The 17161-nt window shown below is 35.7% G+C and overlaps 1 protein-coding gene across 2 annotated transcripts in view; it reads left to right on the top strand.

Annotated features, from left to right (window-relative positions):
- Positions 1-2523: 2523 nt before the first annotated feature.
- The window catches only part of LOC115765139 (kinesin-associated protein 3), a 37053-nt gene continuing 22415 nt past the window's right edge, over positions 2524-17161 (top strand). For both annotated transcript variants that reach the window (XM_030708541.1, XM_030708542.1), the window contains exons 1-6: positions 2524-2826; positions 8947-9064; positions 9364-9520; positions 9587-9880; positions 9961-10097; positions 10153-10338. In XM_030708541.1, coding sequence (XP_030564401.1) covers positions 2792-2826; positions 8947-9064; positions 9364-9520; positions 9587-9880; positions 9961-10097; positions 10153-10338 — 927 coding nt within the window. In that variant the 5' untranslated portion in view covers positions 2524-2791. The remainder of the gene's footprint in view (positions 2827-8946; positions 9065-9363; positions 9521-9586; positions 9881-9960; positions 10098-10152; positions 10339-17161) is intronic.

Here is a 17161-nt window from a genome sequence, read left to right as displayed (position 1 = left end):
ACTCTGCACAAACATCTCCTTTCATTTCTGATGACCATGTCTTTGGTGAACGGACGTGCTCGGAGAAGAAAATTTAAAATAAAAATTCTAGTGTGGACCAAACTGCCAAACGCGGCTTTTGCAATTCCACACAAAGAGTGCAAAGCACAAAGTATTGGGATCCAATTACAAACAGAAAAGAAAAATAAAACAAAAATGACAAAAACAAAACAAAACAAAACTGCTCACAAAGCAATTTGTTTTAGCTGACTCGAAATAAAATTAAACTGAAAAATAAGGTGGTCACAAAATTGAGCAAGCTGTCGACGTAGACGTGCTGACATGCGCCCAACCAGCGCCTGAGAACAGAATAAAGAGAGAACAGAACAGAAAATTGCAGAATGAGTAACAAAGGACCGTCTTGAACTAATGAGGTAGGCCAACTAATGGCCTCAATGGCAATCGGCTTAACAGCAGCTACCAATTAATACTCCTCGTTGATGTCTGTAAAAGGTACTTCAGTTTCAGCTTCTTACCCTTAAATGGATGCCCAATATACCGTTACCAGCCCAAATGCTGGTTCTAGGCGAATGACGCCCTTATAAAAAATGTGATATCGTGAAACCCTGTAGTGCGGTTTCAGCCGCGGATTGACTGATTCAATCAGCGAATACAACCGAGAAGCGCAAGGTATTTTTTTTATGTGTAATATGTGGCCTGTACGTTTTCCCACAAGAAAAAAAAACAACAAAAAATGTGTTTATTCGCTCCGAACAATTCCCGCTTTTTGCGATGATTTATCGAACTTCGTATCGATATTAAGAAAAATATGAAATCATCATTAGCATTAAAGACTGATATAGCAACGAAGGCAAGCGGTAACTTTAAGTTATAATTTTAATTTTACTTACCCCTCAGTTTTTAATATTTAAAGATGGCCAAGTACCGCAAAGGCTCCATTAAACGGAGCCCATACTTTGACGTCTTTGACTTTTTGAAGGAAAACTTTGCGTCGCTTAGGTTATTCTTATCAAACCGATCAGCTGATTTTTTAAAGAAGCGGTACTTTTGCCACTCACATTTTACCGACCACGGTCACTTGCCAATGGAACGGCAAAATGTGAGGTTTGTAAATGTAACATATTTTGATCATAGTGGAAATCAGGCTATTACTTTGCAGCCTACAGAAGTTAGAGGTGGGAGTAAGTTCACAGCCTAGTTAAATGCTCTTATATGGGCACTGCGTTGGAAGTCCAAAGGGACCAGTTATAAAAGGAAATACAAGAGCTCATAAGCCGAATACAATAGGTGTGTATGGCGGTTTGATTTGATTCTCGTTCTGGAATGTTTTAGATGTTCTAAAATATCTGCTACACTGGCAATCGTGAGGTGTTCATTCGTTATTACATTAATATCGATATCATCCACCTGTTATTATTATTGTATTTTTTGCCAGAATACTTTCGTACAAATGTTCCGTGACCAGACCATCTGTTTTCTGAATGGTATTTAAGGTGTTTGTAATTTCAATAAGCTTTCTTTGGATTTTGGTGTTTATTTTTATCTGCTAATTTACTAGTTGACCTTGCTTTAACTTAATTAGTTCCCAATCGTTAAAATTAGGATTTCCTGCTATTACCTTTAGTACGGTGCCCAGTATATTTAGACTACGAGCATGACGAAGGTGAACCTTTACTGTTGCCAGTAATGTCTCTATGTGTCTGAGGTCCGTGGCGAGAATCTGTCTCATGTGGTCAATATTGAAGAAGTCTATGGTATTTCTAGATTTCGTATGATATCACGTATGATATCACAACTGTATGTCATAAGCAACCGTATTCGTCCCAGATAGTCACGTCACCATCTATTATGGGTATATAATTCGAGTGTGAGTAATCGTTAAGTTTGAAGGTGTCAATAACAAAGATAAAGGTCGTCAGAAGTGCTTTGGGTACACCTGCCTTAGCCTAAAATATAAAATAATACGTTTTTGGAATTAGTACGGAAAAAATGTGAAAAGTAGTGTTTCTTACTTAATGCTGTCCTTATGGACCAACCTCCCCCTAATAAGAACTGTCGTGCCCAGATCGGTGTCAATTTATTTCCAAGTTGATACTGATATTCTCTATTACTTCTGTCCGAGTTTGTTTGCCCTAAGTTCTCGTCCTGAGCCTTTTAAATTTTGTCTCTGATATGTATTTCAAATTCTATTGGGGCTACATGGATGACTTCAACTGGTTTTTATACCCATTAAAAATGGGTATAAGGGTATATTGTATTTGTGCAAAATCCAAATGTATGTAACAGGCAGAAGGAAGCATCTCAGACCCCATAAAGTATATATATACTAACTGTTAGATGTTCAATGTGGCCAATGGGAACAGCAATTTCACATCTACCATAAATTTCATTCGTTCCCCGTAAATGTACTCATTGTTAATTGACATTACTTTCGTTATTGCCAACAACAGTAACTAGTTACTTTTGAATATTATTTCAGTAAATATCGCTCATCACTAACATCTTTGTCGATGTTCGTATCGACAGGTTGCGTGGAATTTAATTTTCGACTAGTTTTCCGAATATCTGGGATTTGTACTGCTGTTTGTTATTCATTATCGTTATTATTTAATAACTACTATTAGCAGTGGTTTTCAAAAGGAAACAGTCTCCCGAATAAGCCGTCTGACCACATTATTTAAAACAGACATAAAGTACCACGAACCAGCAAAGGCGGCGTAGAAGTTGCAAGAAAAATAAATAAACAATTTTAGATTTCTTCATTAAGTATTTCAAAGTTTCTTGGACAGCTATGCAAACAAGCGATGATGCAAAGTTTATTAAAAAGTAAGTGTGACGTTCCAGCATAAGATGCAGAACATAATGTTTTTATATATATTTTCAAACATGTCATTTTAAAACTAACTTTTATTTGAATTCTAAGTTATACGAAAAAAACGTTATATGTAAATTGAACTCGATTTGTTAAATGCGCACTGTCAACTGTCATCGATTTTTTCACTAGTTCTTACATGTGATATTGCCATACAAAAAGCAAAACAAATAAGTAACTAATGTGGATTCCGGTGGGCTGAGTAGATTGGACGGTGAAGGACATACAGTTTGTCAACAAAGCGTTTTTACTAGAACTAAAAAACCTAATTTTTTATGTTTATTTAAAAATATTTTTTTTTTCATTCCTAATTTATTTTGATTCTTCCTTTCTTCCTAGAACGGTATAAAAATAAAGATTAAAAAAAATAGCAACTTAACATTTTATAGATTTAAAAAACTAAAAACATTCAAATTTTATGCAGTCAAGTGTTCTTACGCTAAACTGCACTACTAAAAAAAAGTAAAAATACAAAAAAGTAAACTATTTAATTTAATATATTGTGTGGCTGCCAGTTGCGTCACATGCCTGCTGTCTTCGCAGTTTCATTGCTTCAATTAGGTTTTATATGAATGTTTCTGGAATCTTCTGCCATTCTTCCAGTACAGCAGATTTTAAATCAGTTTTTGATTTCGGACTCCGCTTTACATTTATTTCCCCAAAATTTCCACACATTTTCTACTGGGTTTATATCAGGACTTTGCGATGGAGTGTTCAATACCTTTCCAATACCAGGAACACCCTCACCATTGTCACTCTGATTAAATTGAAATAAACAAAATATATTATATTAAAATTTGAGCTTTTTACTTCGGGTCATGCTGCTGATAAAGTTTAAAAATTAGCTTATTGCCCTCATAAAATCTAAACTTCCGTGCAATGCTGACGGATGTGACTGTAAAATGCGCAGATATTGTCCAGCATCCATAGTATCAAAGGAGGTCAAATCTCCCTTGCTCGAAATACATCCCCACACCATCACTGACAGTTATCCGAACTTAACTGCTGGAATAATATTGCGGTTTTCGCAATAACGAAATACGCTGTTTGTTGCTTTCTGAATTTTTCTAAAAATATTCCTCTAAATCGTTGGTTTTGATAAATCAAAATTATTAACAAAAACACCCACTTTTAAGTACATTTATTTTCAACTAAAAACACAAACATGGCTAGTAAAAACACGGTAGACATACTGTATGTTGCAACTTGAAATAATTTTGAGTGCTAAAACTGTATCCGACTGCATATAATCAAACACACTATAATTAATAAGATTAGTTATCCCAAGCATTTTAATGTGACACATTTCTACTGTGGCCTGTCTAACAAAATGTGGGTATTAACAGAAGCCGTTAGCCCGAAATTATTGGAACTAGCACGTGCTTGGATACTTTTTTGGATACGTTATTTCAAAAATGTTTGGTCCTCACTCCAGTTCATATTCATCTTATACGCTGACCCCATTAAAAAATAGGTAATGGTTGTGTGCAAATGTATCTCCATAAGGTATATATATTCTTAGTCAGCATTAATACACGAGTTGTTTACCCATATCCGAACGTTCGCATGCATGAACGCATTGATCTCAGAACCTTAAAGAATTAAATGCTTGAAATTCTCCTCCCAGTGCCCAAGTTACCACGCGGGCAGCTTCCGCTCTATCACTAACCATACAATATATAGATGGGACAGCCAAAAAATTACTAATCATTCATTTTCTCTAGTTCGGGTCTAGCGACGAATTCGTTTTTGTTCGGTTCGAAGATTCGCCCACTCGCTTAGTGAGAAAGAGAGTTAGAGAGCAATATGCTTTGTGTAATAAAAAGTCATCGCTGTTCTTATACCCTTTTCGTGGGTATTTTTCTTATTGTTGTCTCGAAATGTGTATCTCATAAGAGGAGACATCTCCGACCCCATAAAGTATATATATTCTTGATCAGTATCAACAGCCGAGTCGAAATAACCATGCCCGTCTTTCTGTCTCTATGCGAACTAGTCTCTCAATTTAAAAGCTATCGTTATGAAACTTTCCAGAAGTCCTTCCTGTTGCACGCAGTTCATATGTCGGAACTGTCTGGATCATATAGCTGCCATAGGAACGATCTGTCGAAAAGTAGGTTCTTGTATGATAAACATTTTTCTTTTTTTAAGATATCTGAACCAAAGCGGTATTTATTTGTTTTACGATGCGTCTCATATATACGCGATGTCCTATTAATATCGGACCACTATATCATATAGCTGCCATAGAAACGAGCTGTCGAAAATTAAATTGTATGGATTTGCAGCATTTATAGGTTTTACGATGCTCCCTACATTTACGCAAATTCTTATTTACATCGGACCAGTATGTAATTAAAATGCCATAGGAGCGATCGGTCCAAAATTAAGTTGTTCTATTGAAAATTTTTGATTTTTCAAGATATCTTAACCAACCTCGGCTTTTATAAGTTTCACTATGTTCCCTACATTTATGCTAAATTGTATTCATATCGGAAAACTATATAATATAGCTTCCATAGGAACAATTCGTCGAAAATGAGGTTCTTGTATGAAAAACTTTTTTTTTACCATGTTTGACACTAACTATTTTCTCTGTGCTCCTTAGATACGGATAAAGCATTAAGATTGGGTCTTCAAGGGTATTAAATCTTTGGCTTGCCGAAGATAGCCTCTCTTTCTCGTTTATTTCGCTCGCTCTTCAGGAAACTGGCTTGGCTTACTCTCAGTGCTCTCAATTTTCTCTTCAATGATGTCTATAGTTCGTTTAAATCTAATTTATACATATTTATAATATAATTTTTCTTAAATTCAGCTGGCATTTCGTTCTTTTCTTTTTAAGGGAATTGTATATGGATAAAAGCATTTATGCGTTTGATGTGGAGGTTATTCGCCTGTCTATTCAATGCCTATTTCTAAAATTTGTAGTTTTTAGGATTCCTGAATTTCAAGCATACAAATTTGTATGAATGAACGGATCATGAACGTAAAAGAAATCTTTCTTATTGGCGTACATTTGATATAAAAATAGCATCCGTGCTTTGAGCGCCGCATGGGCTGATATTTTTCGTTTAAAAGGTTTTTATAGGCGTTGATCGTTGTAGTCATTTCTATACAATATAGTTTTAGTACAATATAAGTTATTATATATTTTTAAAAATTTTGGGCTAGAAAAATCTAGATCTAGTCTTTTTTGTAAGAAAATTAAGTTCTTAAAATGTTTATGGAATAACCGTCTGTTCGCATAAAATCTATGTGATCGTGTTTTTCAATTCTCTAATACTGATCGGACGATAAACAAACACTTTCATACAAACGTTATTCGCCAATTTACCACTGTTGCGGGTGGAATTTCCCAATTCGCTGAAACAGGTATTCCTTAAAGTTAAGTTCCGAAAACAAGTTTAAAGCAAATCAAAAAAAACTTTAAACTTAACTAACAAAATCATTTAATTGCACTTTCAAACGAAGATGCTTTGATTCTGCGAAAAATGTGAAACACGTGCCAAATAATTGATCATATAGATCCCTGGAAATGAATTTGAGAGCGAAACGTCACCCACCAAAGCTTTGACCCCCATTTCCACCAAGGAGGAATACATTTTTGGAAAAGTGCCCCCAAATGAATTTAAACAATTTGAGTTCGAAGCAGATCGGATGGTAAACAAAAAAGTTTCAAACAAACGTTTTTCGCGATTTTTCCACACTTGCGGGTGAAAGTCTCAAGCTCTTATAGGTTTTGAGGACAGGCAGACGGATATGGCTATATCGACTCGGCTTTTGATGCTAATCAAGAAAACATATACCTTATGGGGGCCTGGAATCCTTCTTTCTGTCTGTTACATACACTTGCACAAAAACATTATACCATTTTAAATGGGAACCGCTCAACGTATATACTCTTTCGTGCTTATTATAGTAATTATTATACTTTTTCCAGCATTTTCATTTTTTAGCGACAATGTCATACTAAACTGGGGTCGTCAAAAAACAAAAGTACGACAAGAAACTGATGCACATTTTTACCGCTGTTTCTTCCATCTTTTATTTTTTATATCATATTTTAAAGTATATAATTAGTGTTTTACCTTTTTTTACGCAAGCTTTTGTTTGCACTTATTTAGCCGAAGTTTAAGGCATGTAGAAAATCTGCATTTATCAGCAAGGCCTAAATATTTGCTGCTGCTTTGCATCCCAATCAATAATTACGATTATGTGCAAATTCATATGAGAAAATGTGTATCGAAAATGCCTTTTCTGAGAAGTACATTAAGCAAAGATCTACGAGACATACCGGATCATACCAGTAAAGAATATTTTGATTATACTCTTAATCCATTGATTAGACATTAAGGGTATAATGGATTTGTGTACATGTATATAAAAGGAAGCATGAAAAATCTCCGACCCCACAGAGTAAATATATTCTTGGGCAGCATCAATAGCCCAGTCGATCTCCTCCTAGTGCCCGTATATTAAGTTTGTTAATCGACAATAATCGATATTTACATTCTTTTTAAATCCATTTCGTTATTAGGTTAGAAATCATAAAAATATCGGTTTCAGCGAATGCGCGTCACAGGCTGTGATAATCATTTGCATTATGCATAAGTGTTGCATTTGTATTGGCAGCAGTCATCAATAAATTGTTAATATTTTTCGTATCTGTTTAAGTAATAATGTAAGGAATAACGCATATCAAAAACAAAAAATCGGAATTATTTAAATTAAAATAAAAATAAATAAATAAAGTACATGCACACAAATATACATATTATAATAATTCCCTAGCGCCCCTTGACTCAGAGAGTTCTTTTGGAGCAAGGTAGGCTAAGCTGTGTATTTACATATTATTTGCACATATATTTTTCAAGATATTATTACATTTTGTTATTTCATTTTCAGCGGTAAAAGCAATGGTCTTTGGTTATTTTTATACCCTGAACCCATTAAAAATGGGTATAAGGGTATATTGTATTTATGCGAAAGCCAAATGTATGTAACAGGCAGAAGGAAGCATCTCCGACCCCAAAAAGTACATACATTCTTGATCAGCATCAATAGCCGAGTCGATCTAGCCATGTCCGTCCCTCCGTCCGTATGTATGAACGCAAGGATCTCAGAACCTATAAGAGCTAGAGACTTGAAATTTTAGATGTAGATGCTCCTAGCTCCCGCGCAGATCGAGTTTGTTTCCGATAATCGATAACTTACTCCGTTTCCAAGCAATCGATAAATCGATATCGACATCCTTTTTTTTTAGCGAATTGGGTAAATAATAAGAGCTAGAGCCACCAAACATGATATGTTGCTTCTAGAATATTATAGATATTTCAAGTATCTTTCATTTCATACCTATCGCCACCTCTCCGCTACCACCCCAGAGCTATAAATCAAGTTAATAACCCAACTCTTATTGTCAACCAATTATTTATTATTATTTTTTTATAAGAAATAAATTGGTGGTGTAGTTGTCGAGTAGAGGCTTTTGTGAATGGTGCGAGCTGTTACAGGTTCGATTTCTAGTAAGGGGAAATTTTTTTTAACTGCTAAGGCAAACGACCGCTTAGCACGATTTGCATTTGGTGTTGGTAGAAAAGGGGTTCAGGGTATCCCAAGTCGGCAACTCCCGACTAGGACCTCTTTCTTATTTGGTGTTACCATTTGGTATGATTTATGTTAGGTTTAATCTGTGATTGTGATTTGTAGATTGAAAATTACGTATTCAAATAAAAAATCATTTTTCGGGTGGTCATTATTACAGTAGCTATATTACATAGTGGTCCGATCTGGCCGACCACATTATATGTACTGCCTGAAACACAAAAGCTAAGCTCATAAGCTTCCGAGACAATACAGCTATCCATCTAACTACTGGGTACCATCACAAATTATCGCGATATATGTACATACATACTAATAAAACTTAACATGAGATTAATGCCTTCTTTCACTTAGTTTTCATCAAAAACTTCACCGATTCAAACTATACATTATCTGATGCCTTTAGTTACGATTTGAAGATGGATAGAAATGTATTTATGTCCGTTTATACTAACATTTTGTTGTTACAGACGCTGGAAAGGCGGCTGTATAGAACCGCACCCCACGGACATGGCACTAATAGTCAACTATCAACTCGAGGCCACCGTTTTTGGAGAACCCAACAATCCCATGATTGAGGAGAAAAAGGTTTGAAACACAAGACCGATTTTAACATTCTATTACTTTACTTTTATTAGTGTTTCCTAGATTGTTCGTTATCAGTTCTTTACAGAAATAAATAAAACCAAAATTCATTTTTAAAGTTGACCATAATTTATGTATCTTTTTGTTTACATAACTGTAAAATAAAATGTTTCTATTTTAAATTAAAAAAATAATTTCAACTAAAGCAGGCGACGATGTTAATTCAAAATACCTATATATAGCTAAATTTATTATGACTTGTTGCTTATCTCATATATTTTATGCATGATTACACATTGAAGAATTGTCAGAAAACAATACGCCTGCGTTCGCTAAATAGCAAAACAGATCCCGCTGCTCTTGCTCGCGAAGTGGTGGAAAAATGTGAGCTTATACACAAGTCGCAGCTAAACGAAGTGGAGCAAATCATATTCTACCTTAAGAACCGTAAATACAATGGTGAGGGCCAGCTTTGCCAATAACTTATTAGCGGATATAACCTATTTATTATTTATCAAAACACAGATATTGCTGAAAATCCACATACAAACAATCGTAAATCGGCGGCGCTGCACACATCTTATACGCGCGCTTCGGCGCGGTCTTATAACAGTGTAGGGGCCATATCTGGTATAACTATGGGATCGGCGTCTAATGGGGCCACAACAACAGCTATATCAACGGCAGATGTGACCATTACCAACATTGAGGAGTATGTCGATCTACTCTACGAAGAGTTGAGTGAGCGAGTACGCGGATCTGCCATGATTCTGCAGATGGCTCGGAATCCCGATAATCTCGAAGAGTTAGAAAAAAGTGGTAACTTGTTAAATTCCTTTTCTTTTTTTTTTTTTGTTGTACGCATGTTGCAAATTGTTGACTTACCTCTGTTTTTGTAGAGGCCTGCCTCAGTGCGTTATCCCGAGTGCTGCGCGAAGATTGGCGGAAAAGCTTGGACTTATCCACAAACATTATTTATATATTCTTTTGTTTTTCTACATACACCAAGTTTCATCCACTAATTGTACAGTACAAGGTGAGTTAAAGCAAGTAAAATTTGTATTGTAATCTATAAGGTCATTACGCAACAGATAGGGTCACTGTGCATGGATATCATCGACTTCGAATTGCGTCGCTACGAAACTATGCGTAACGAGCTGGATGTCCGCAAGCATCCTAACGGTTCCACCCCGCAGTCGGCCAAGACCGGCAAGGATAACCTTAATCGTAGTACTGAGAACTCGCTGGACATTATGAAAGAAGAGAAACCAAAAGAGGTGAATAAGATCATTACATAAAACACAAATAAAATTTAATAATCAATTAATTAAAATTTTAATAATTATGAATCTATAAACATTTTTTTTGTTATACTAACTATGGATTACGTTAAATGGGTATTCATTTTTATTAAATTGAACTTCTACCAATAATATAGTTGGATGCTATTTGAATAATATTATTTAAATAATATAATGCGTTAAAATACAAATTAATAAATTTAAATAACCATTTAACAAAATTTATATTTGGTATGCAAATAAATATATTTATATTTTCCTTAAATAACCAGTATTATCAATAAACAAAAATACACGGTACTTTAATATAATAAACGAATCAGATTTTATCATGACAATGAGACCGATGCACACAAGTAAAGAGAAGAAGCACATAGAATTCATAATTTTTAATGTTTTCACAGCACCGCCGATTTAAAACATTTACTTTTACCCGAAATACAGCAAGGTTGCAAACGCAAAATGCAAACCCTACATACTTATAATTATACAAACTTATTCTCCTGAATTTAATTTTCTTGAACCAGCTTTAACAGCACTCATCTTGCAACAGGCTCTGAAGATTTTTACGAATTTTCCTTTTTTGGACCAGCAAACCAATGCACCGTAAATCTAAAAATCTTTTGCCTGTGCAAAATTCGTATCGAGAAGGGGCTACTCTGGACATTCTTCTAACACCAAATACACCTGCAACTACCGAAAAAAAAAACTAAAGTAAAATAGTTGTTTTTTCTTAAAAAAGCCCTCTCAACCGTTCTTGATTACATTTTCGGCAGCAGTCAGGCGCTCCACCCTCCCTTGCAACCATATTAATTTTTCATTTAATAAAGAAGTAGTTAAATAAATATCAAAGAAATACAAATATTCGCGCCAATTTCAAAAATGTGCAAAGCCGCTGTAATCTGTTATGTCTGTTTACCAATATATTACAATCGAAATTGTTAACATCAAAACTATCATGTCTACCCGATTCACATCGAGTGGTCTTAACACATTAAACAGCCAAATTGTTCCTTTTGCTCTACAATCAAACAGCATATTCAGGGCTAGGTAAGAAACTCACTAGTGCTCTCGTTGTCTATAATAATTTTCATTTATGAACAATGGCAATTCATCAATCGTACAGAAAAAAAAAACAAATTTCGGAGTGAAAAATTTTCATTAAAAACAAAACAGTTTTCTGTTTTCCGTCTTTTTAGGCCCTGCCAAAAAACACGTATGACATTGTGAGTTGACCAAATAATCAACACAAAACATATTTTATTATTCTTATAGCCCCATTAATATGGCATTTCCGTGGGAAATTGGTAAAAAGTGTTATTTGGTCATATTTCACATTTGTACATTATTTTAAGTATCAATGTATTGTTTAATTCAATCGGCTTTTCATTCGTGAAAGTGTGTGGGACTTGAGGGGTGAAGTTTTAAGAGAGCGTTTTGTGCTTTTGTCCCATATAGTTCGCATTGCGAGATTTGAGCATATCGTTACAGAATATAACTTCGTTGCGGACAAGCTACGAATGTTTCGTCTAACTCTTCGCAAAATACAGCATCGAAAGCAATATTTGGCCACCTGGTCTTGTAGTACTCTGGACCCGTTACAATAGGCATTCGGTTATTTTCGCTGCCCTTGCTTCAACGTCGTTAACTCGCTTCCTCTGCTCACTCATTGCTGCTGTTAACATTCTGACTGAATTTCCATTCCGTTGGTAGAAAACTCACATCTGTGAGACTAGAAATTGACAAGTCAAGGTTGAACTGTTAACATTAAAGCATTAAAACTGTCCCTCGCTCACTTCAGTGAGCGTGACATTGTTAAATCAAAGTTAGTCTTATAACGGACGAGAGCATTAGATTAGGGAGACAATGGACCTGCAGAGATGACCTCCACCTTACCCTTGTGAGTATAAAATTGTCCATTCAATCCCACATGTATGATGGACTGCATAGCACCTAATTCGCCAATCCTCATCCTCTTCGCTGCCAGATAAGCGGTCGTGAGTACTCTCTTTCAAACATTAAAAGGTTTAACCATCTATGGAATTGTTTGAAGTGCTCTGCTCTAGAGACGGTATAGGCATTCCAAATGACTCAAGACTTACTTCTTTAAGAACGTTATAAAAATACTTACACACTACAGCCAGTAGAAAAACCAGACGGAAATCAGCTGCGTTGTCTACGTCAGCGCTGTACTCATGACTTCGTCGTTGTGTACAGGATCAGGTTTAGGCCAAGTCATGCTGATATACATTATTATCGTAAAATGCGACCAGCAAACGTATATTGCCAAATGAGGCTCAATGCACAACCGTTTTTGAACGTCAATGTGAAATTTGCAATCAGCTTCTCATCGTATCAAATGGCTGGTTCGGAAGAAAAGACGAAAAATTGCTATAAATTGGTATTAATTATCCAACAAGCAATGTTATTTCCAGCTCCAACCACAAAATTGTGTAATGTTCGCAGTTTCGAGACATGAGCCTAAAACTAAAGTACTGAGTCGTCAAAAAATCTACAATTAGGACATCGGATGGTTTAGTGTGCCTCTAATAACCGTTGTTAAAGTTGCAAGCATCGCTATCACACGCTACTGCACTTAAGCCAACCGTCGCAAACGGCTGCATCACCATCGTCTACATCGCCACCATCCATAACAACGCAGTCGCAAATGAGTAAATCTTCAGGTGGACAAGTTATTTTTGCCATTCCGAAGGTACTTGTCCGAGAACGAGCACTGCTTGACTCTTTTTCCCAAGGCAACTCCACAAGCATCAGTTCGAAATTGGTAGCATTGGGCATAAAACGACTAAAATCAACAGTACATCTACCGAAATTAAATCTCGTTTTTCACCGTTTAAAATAGTAACTCGAAATCGGCACGCCAGATTGAAGGTTGCTCGCGAATGCAGCACTTGCGGACGAAAATTTTTACCAGTCTGATAGGATTGACCTCCTCCTCGGTACGGAGGCATTTTTTTAATGCCTGGCGGTTGGACACATTAAGCTTGAAGACAATTTTCCAGTCCTTCAGAAAATTGTCATCGACGGTTTGTGTCTGGCAAGTATCACCATCAGTCGTCTAAGCAATCATCAACCACCGTTGAATAAGTCAATTGACAAGAATCGCTAACTAGACTGGACAGCTAGATTTTTTTATTTCTGGTCCAAAGTCGCCTTCGTTTTTGTTCGGGTCCGAGACTCGCTCACTTGGTCAGGAGCAAGAGAGTAAGAAATACATATGATTTGTGTGATAGAGCGGCATCACTTTTTTTATTTCGCTCCCACTACAGGAAACAGCTTGGCTTACTCTCACCCATATGATTTGTGTGATAGAACGGAATTTTTCTCAAATTTCGGATTCACTCCTGCTCCTCCTGCTCCTCCTCCTATGAAATAATGAAAGGGTTTGCCACGTTGGTGCCTGCATGACCCCTTATTATCTGCAGCAGCCCGTTGGGCCAAAAGGGTAAACGCTTGGCAAGCACCCGCACATACATGTGTAGGTCAAGTGATTGATCATTTAAATGATTTTATAATGGCTGCAACTTGTGCAAAAATTAAAATCAATATCATATTAAAATATGCCTAACACAAAAAAGGATCGATTATTTATTTATAATTTTAATAGTTTTATTGACTGATAATATTTGATCAAACTGACCACAATTTCTTATGTCTTGTGACATTCTATGCCTTGTATTATTCCGGGAACTAACGGGTAAAAAAATTTATTTTCCATTTCTTTTAAATTTTGTTCAATAATTTGGTCATAACTAGCGAGTGCAGTATTAACTGCAAACCTGAGTAGGGATTTCATATCGAATTCGCTAAACAATAATTTGTGTGTTAAGCTTCGATCGGACCACCAATCTTTACGAAATCCTTAAGTTCATTACTCTTAAAGGTTGGTTAATAAACTTTAAAATTTCAAACACCCGCATCAATTTAATATTTTCACAAGCATTTTGTTGTATTTTATTGATAGTTACTTCAAACGTAATACTTTTTCAAATGTATTAATTTATGTAAAAGTATTTCAAATACCCGCATAAATTCAAATTATTCACAAGTATTTTGTTGTTTTTTCTATTGCGAGTTACTTCAAACGTAACAATACTTCAAATGATAAACTTGATACTTGATAAATTTATTTTACGCACGAAAGTGAAGGTAGTAGAAGATGAAAAGTAGAAGATGATAAAGAAAACAATTATTGACTAATAAACAGAGATAGAAATAAAAAGTCAATCCGAGCTTTTATTAACTCCAAAAATAAAGCTTATTTACCATAGGAAGCAATAACAAATCAGCTGCAAAACAAGAACAGTGCGCGTAAAACCCCATTTTTTTTCGTCGTCTTTTTGATCACTGAAATTTTGAAGCAAGATTTCGAGGAGGTAGGAAACTCAGTGCAAAGAAAAGCGAATAATAATACTGTGCTTGTTGCTGGTTTCTCTGTCGTTCCTAGAAGGCAGCGCATAGAAACAACAACACAATATGGGTACTTGCACAACCGAATCCTTGTGCAAGTAGTTAGAAAATTCGAATGGCAGCAGGCCATTGCATTCAAATCGAAGGGTTACGCACACGGCGCACCAAGATTATGACGTCAAATTTTATAGAATTTCATTTCTTGCGTCGCTTAAAATATATTTATATCTTTATAACGTACATTTAAGTAATTAATTATATAGGGTCTTTTATAATAATTAATTTTTTTAAATATGTACTAATTTACATTACCCAACGATCGCACACATAAAGCCTTAGGCTGTGCCGTCACATGCGCAATAGAATGAATATACTTCCCTTGGTTTGGCAACACACATACATGTACACGCAAATTGGCACCAAAATGTGTGAGTTGAGACACGCATATCAATAAATATTTGGCGCGTCGAGGCTTTGATACCCTTATTTATAGAAATGATATATAATTTTTAAGGAATACAATTATTGATTGTAATAATAGTTGCAAACTAAATACGAAACTATGTTTGTCTCAGGCATTATATCAAAAATGTTATATAAGAAAGTTAGTGGTATGTGAATGAGTTCTTTGCTGGTCCAAAAATCAAAAATTATTGAAATCTGCTGGCAAGTTGAAAGCGAGTGAAGAAGATGACATGACTTTGTGAATACAAATTAAAGGCATAGCATTGCTAAGAAACATCAATAATGAGCTAGAAGAGGGCAGAAGATTATATGCTGAAGCCCCAAACCAAAGAAGAAAAGCAAGGACTGGATTTGTTGTGTGTTTTTTAGTCCAGTCGCTTGTTTTGATTTAATATTGGTTGTTCTTTTTAATAGAAAGATTTCTGAAGGGTGTTGTGTTTGGAACCTCGGTATCTCACATCAACTTTTTTTTTTCGAAAAATTGCTTTTTATCTCACAATCCTCTCTGTCTATTTATTATTTATTGGGTGAATTCCATCAGCCTGATTTTAGCTGCGTTTGCTTTGGCGATTCGGTGGAAATAACGATTGTGGCGGATGTTTATGTTTGATGGTCGAACGTTTATTTTTATTGGTTGGTTCTTGCCAGAACTGTTATTGTCACCAATTGATATCTTATCTCGATGATATTTTATCTGATATATTATCTCGCTCCCTTTTACTCACGGTGCTCTCAATGCTCTCTCTTTAACAGGCGCCCAAGCGCATAAATGCTTATACTCATATACAAAATATGCACCATCGCACAGCATAAATCAAGTCAATAACCCAACTTGATTTGCCCACCAATTTAAGCCACAATTTAAATGCAATTGACTTTTTGAGAATACACAAATATTCTATGGTACGTTGAAAATTTCAGCAAGATCTGTTAAGAAACAAAAAAGTTATTAAAGATAATGTGTTGTGGCTGGCCTCACGCTTGCGGCAGCAAGAATTCTTGTATACATCGCGTGTCTTAATAGCATTCTATCAACAATTGCGATTGTGCGTGCTGCTATTTTAATCCGTTTTTTTTTTCTCACCAACACTGTTGGTGGAGTTGTTGAGTAGTGGCGGTTGTAAGTAGTGGGCTCTGTTACAAGTACTAACCCGTCCTGAATGGACGAGATTTTAAGTTGTCCGATTAAGATTATTTTCAAAGCAGTACATAAAAATTAAATGAATACTTTTTTCTATCGATTTTGGAAATTCCACTTGCAAATGTGGAACTTTAGCGGAAAATTTGCAAGTATTTATCAATAAACTTATTCAACACAGTACCCAAGCTTACACCACCAGAGCCCTTCGAGAATGTTGCATTGACCATGTTAGGGGCGCTAAATATCAATCATTCAGTGATGATGGAATTTAAAATGTCGTTCAGCAGGCTGACCTTTCAAAGTAGTTTGAAACAAAAGGAGTTCGGCAATGCCTGAATCTGTATTTGTACTCTCACTTGCCAATATCGGCAAAGTGGGTATCTTGCGTACAGACTTAAAGTTCAAATAATGCTTCGGTTAAAGTGAAAAGTTAAATGGACAACTACCACGATATTCTTATTGTTATTTTAATTAAACTTCTCGCGCGCAATTATTTTAGATGGTAACGAAGTCCTGCGGCTGATGCTTTGTGGTGGAGGTTAATTTAAGGACTCGTTAGGAATACCTTCGGATTTATCCGATCCCCAAGATGGTTTTAGTGCCTCGGTGGCCCGCAATGCGAAACGTCTTGCAAGCTCTGAGTACGCACAGATTAATCTCTCATGTTCCCCGAATGTCACTTCACTGTCGTTACACTTTGGACTAAAAAAATATAACCAGCTGTCTTTTCTTGCTCATTAGTTATAGACAGTACCACTGGCA

The sequence above is a fragment of the Drosophila novamexicana genome, unplaced genomic scaffold, assembly GCF_003285875.2.
Source record: "Drosophila novamexicana strain 15010-1031.04,08,12 unplaced genomic scaffold, DnovRS2.1 tig00000932-arrow-arrow-pilon, whole genome shotgun sequence".
NCBI classification, from domain to species: Eukaryota; Metazoa; Arthropoda; class Insecta; order Diptera; family Drosophilidae; genus Drosophila; species Drosophila novamexicana.
The sequence above is the reverse complement of the archived record's forward strand: the minus strand, read 5'-3'. Positions and strand labels throughout refer to the sequence as shown.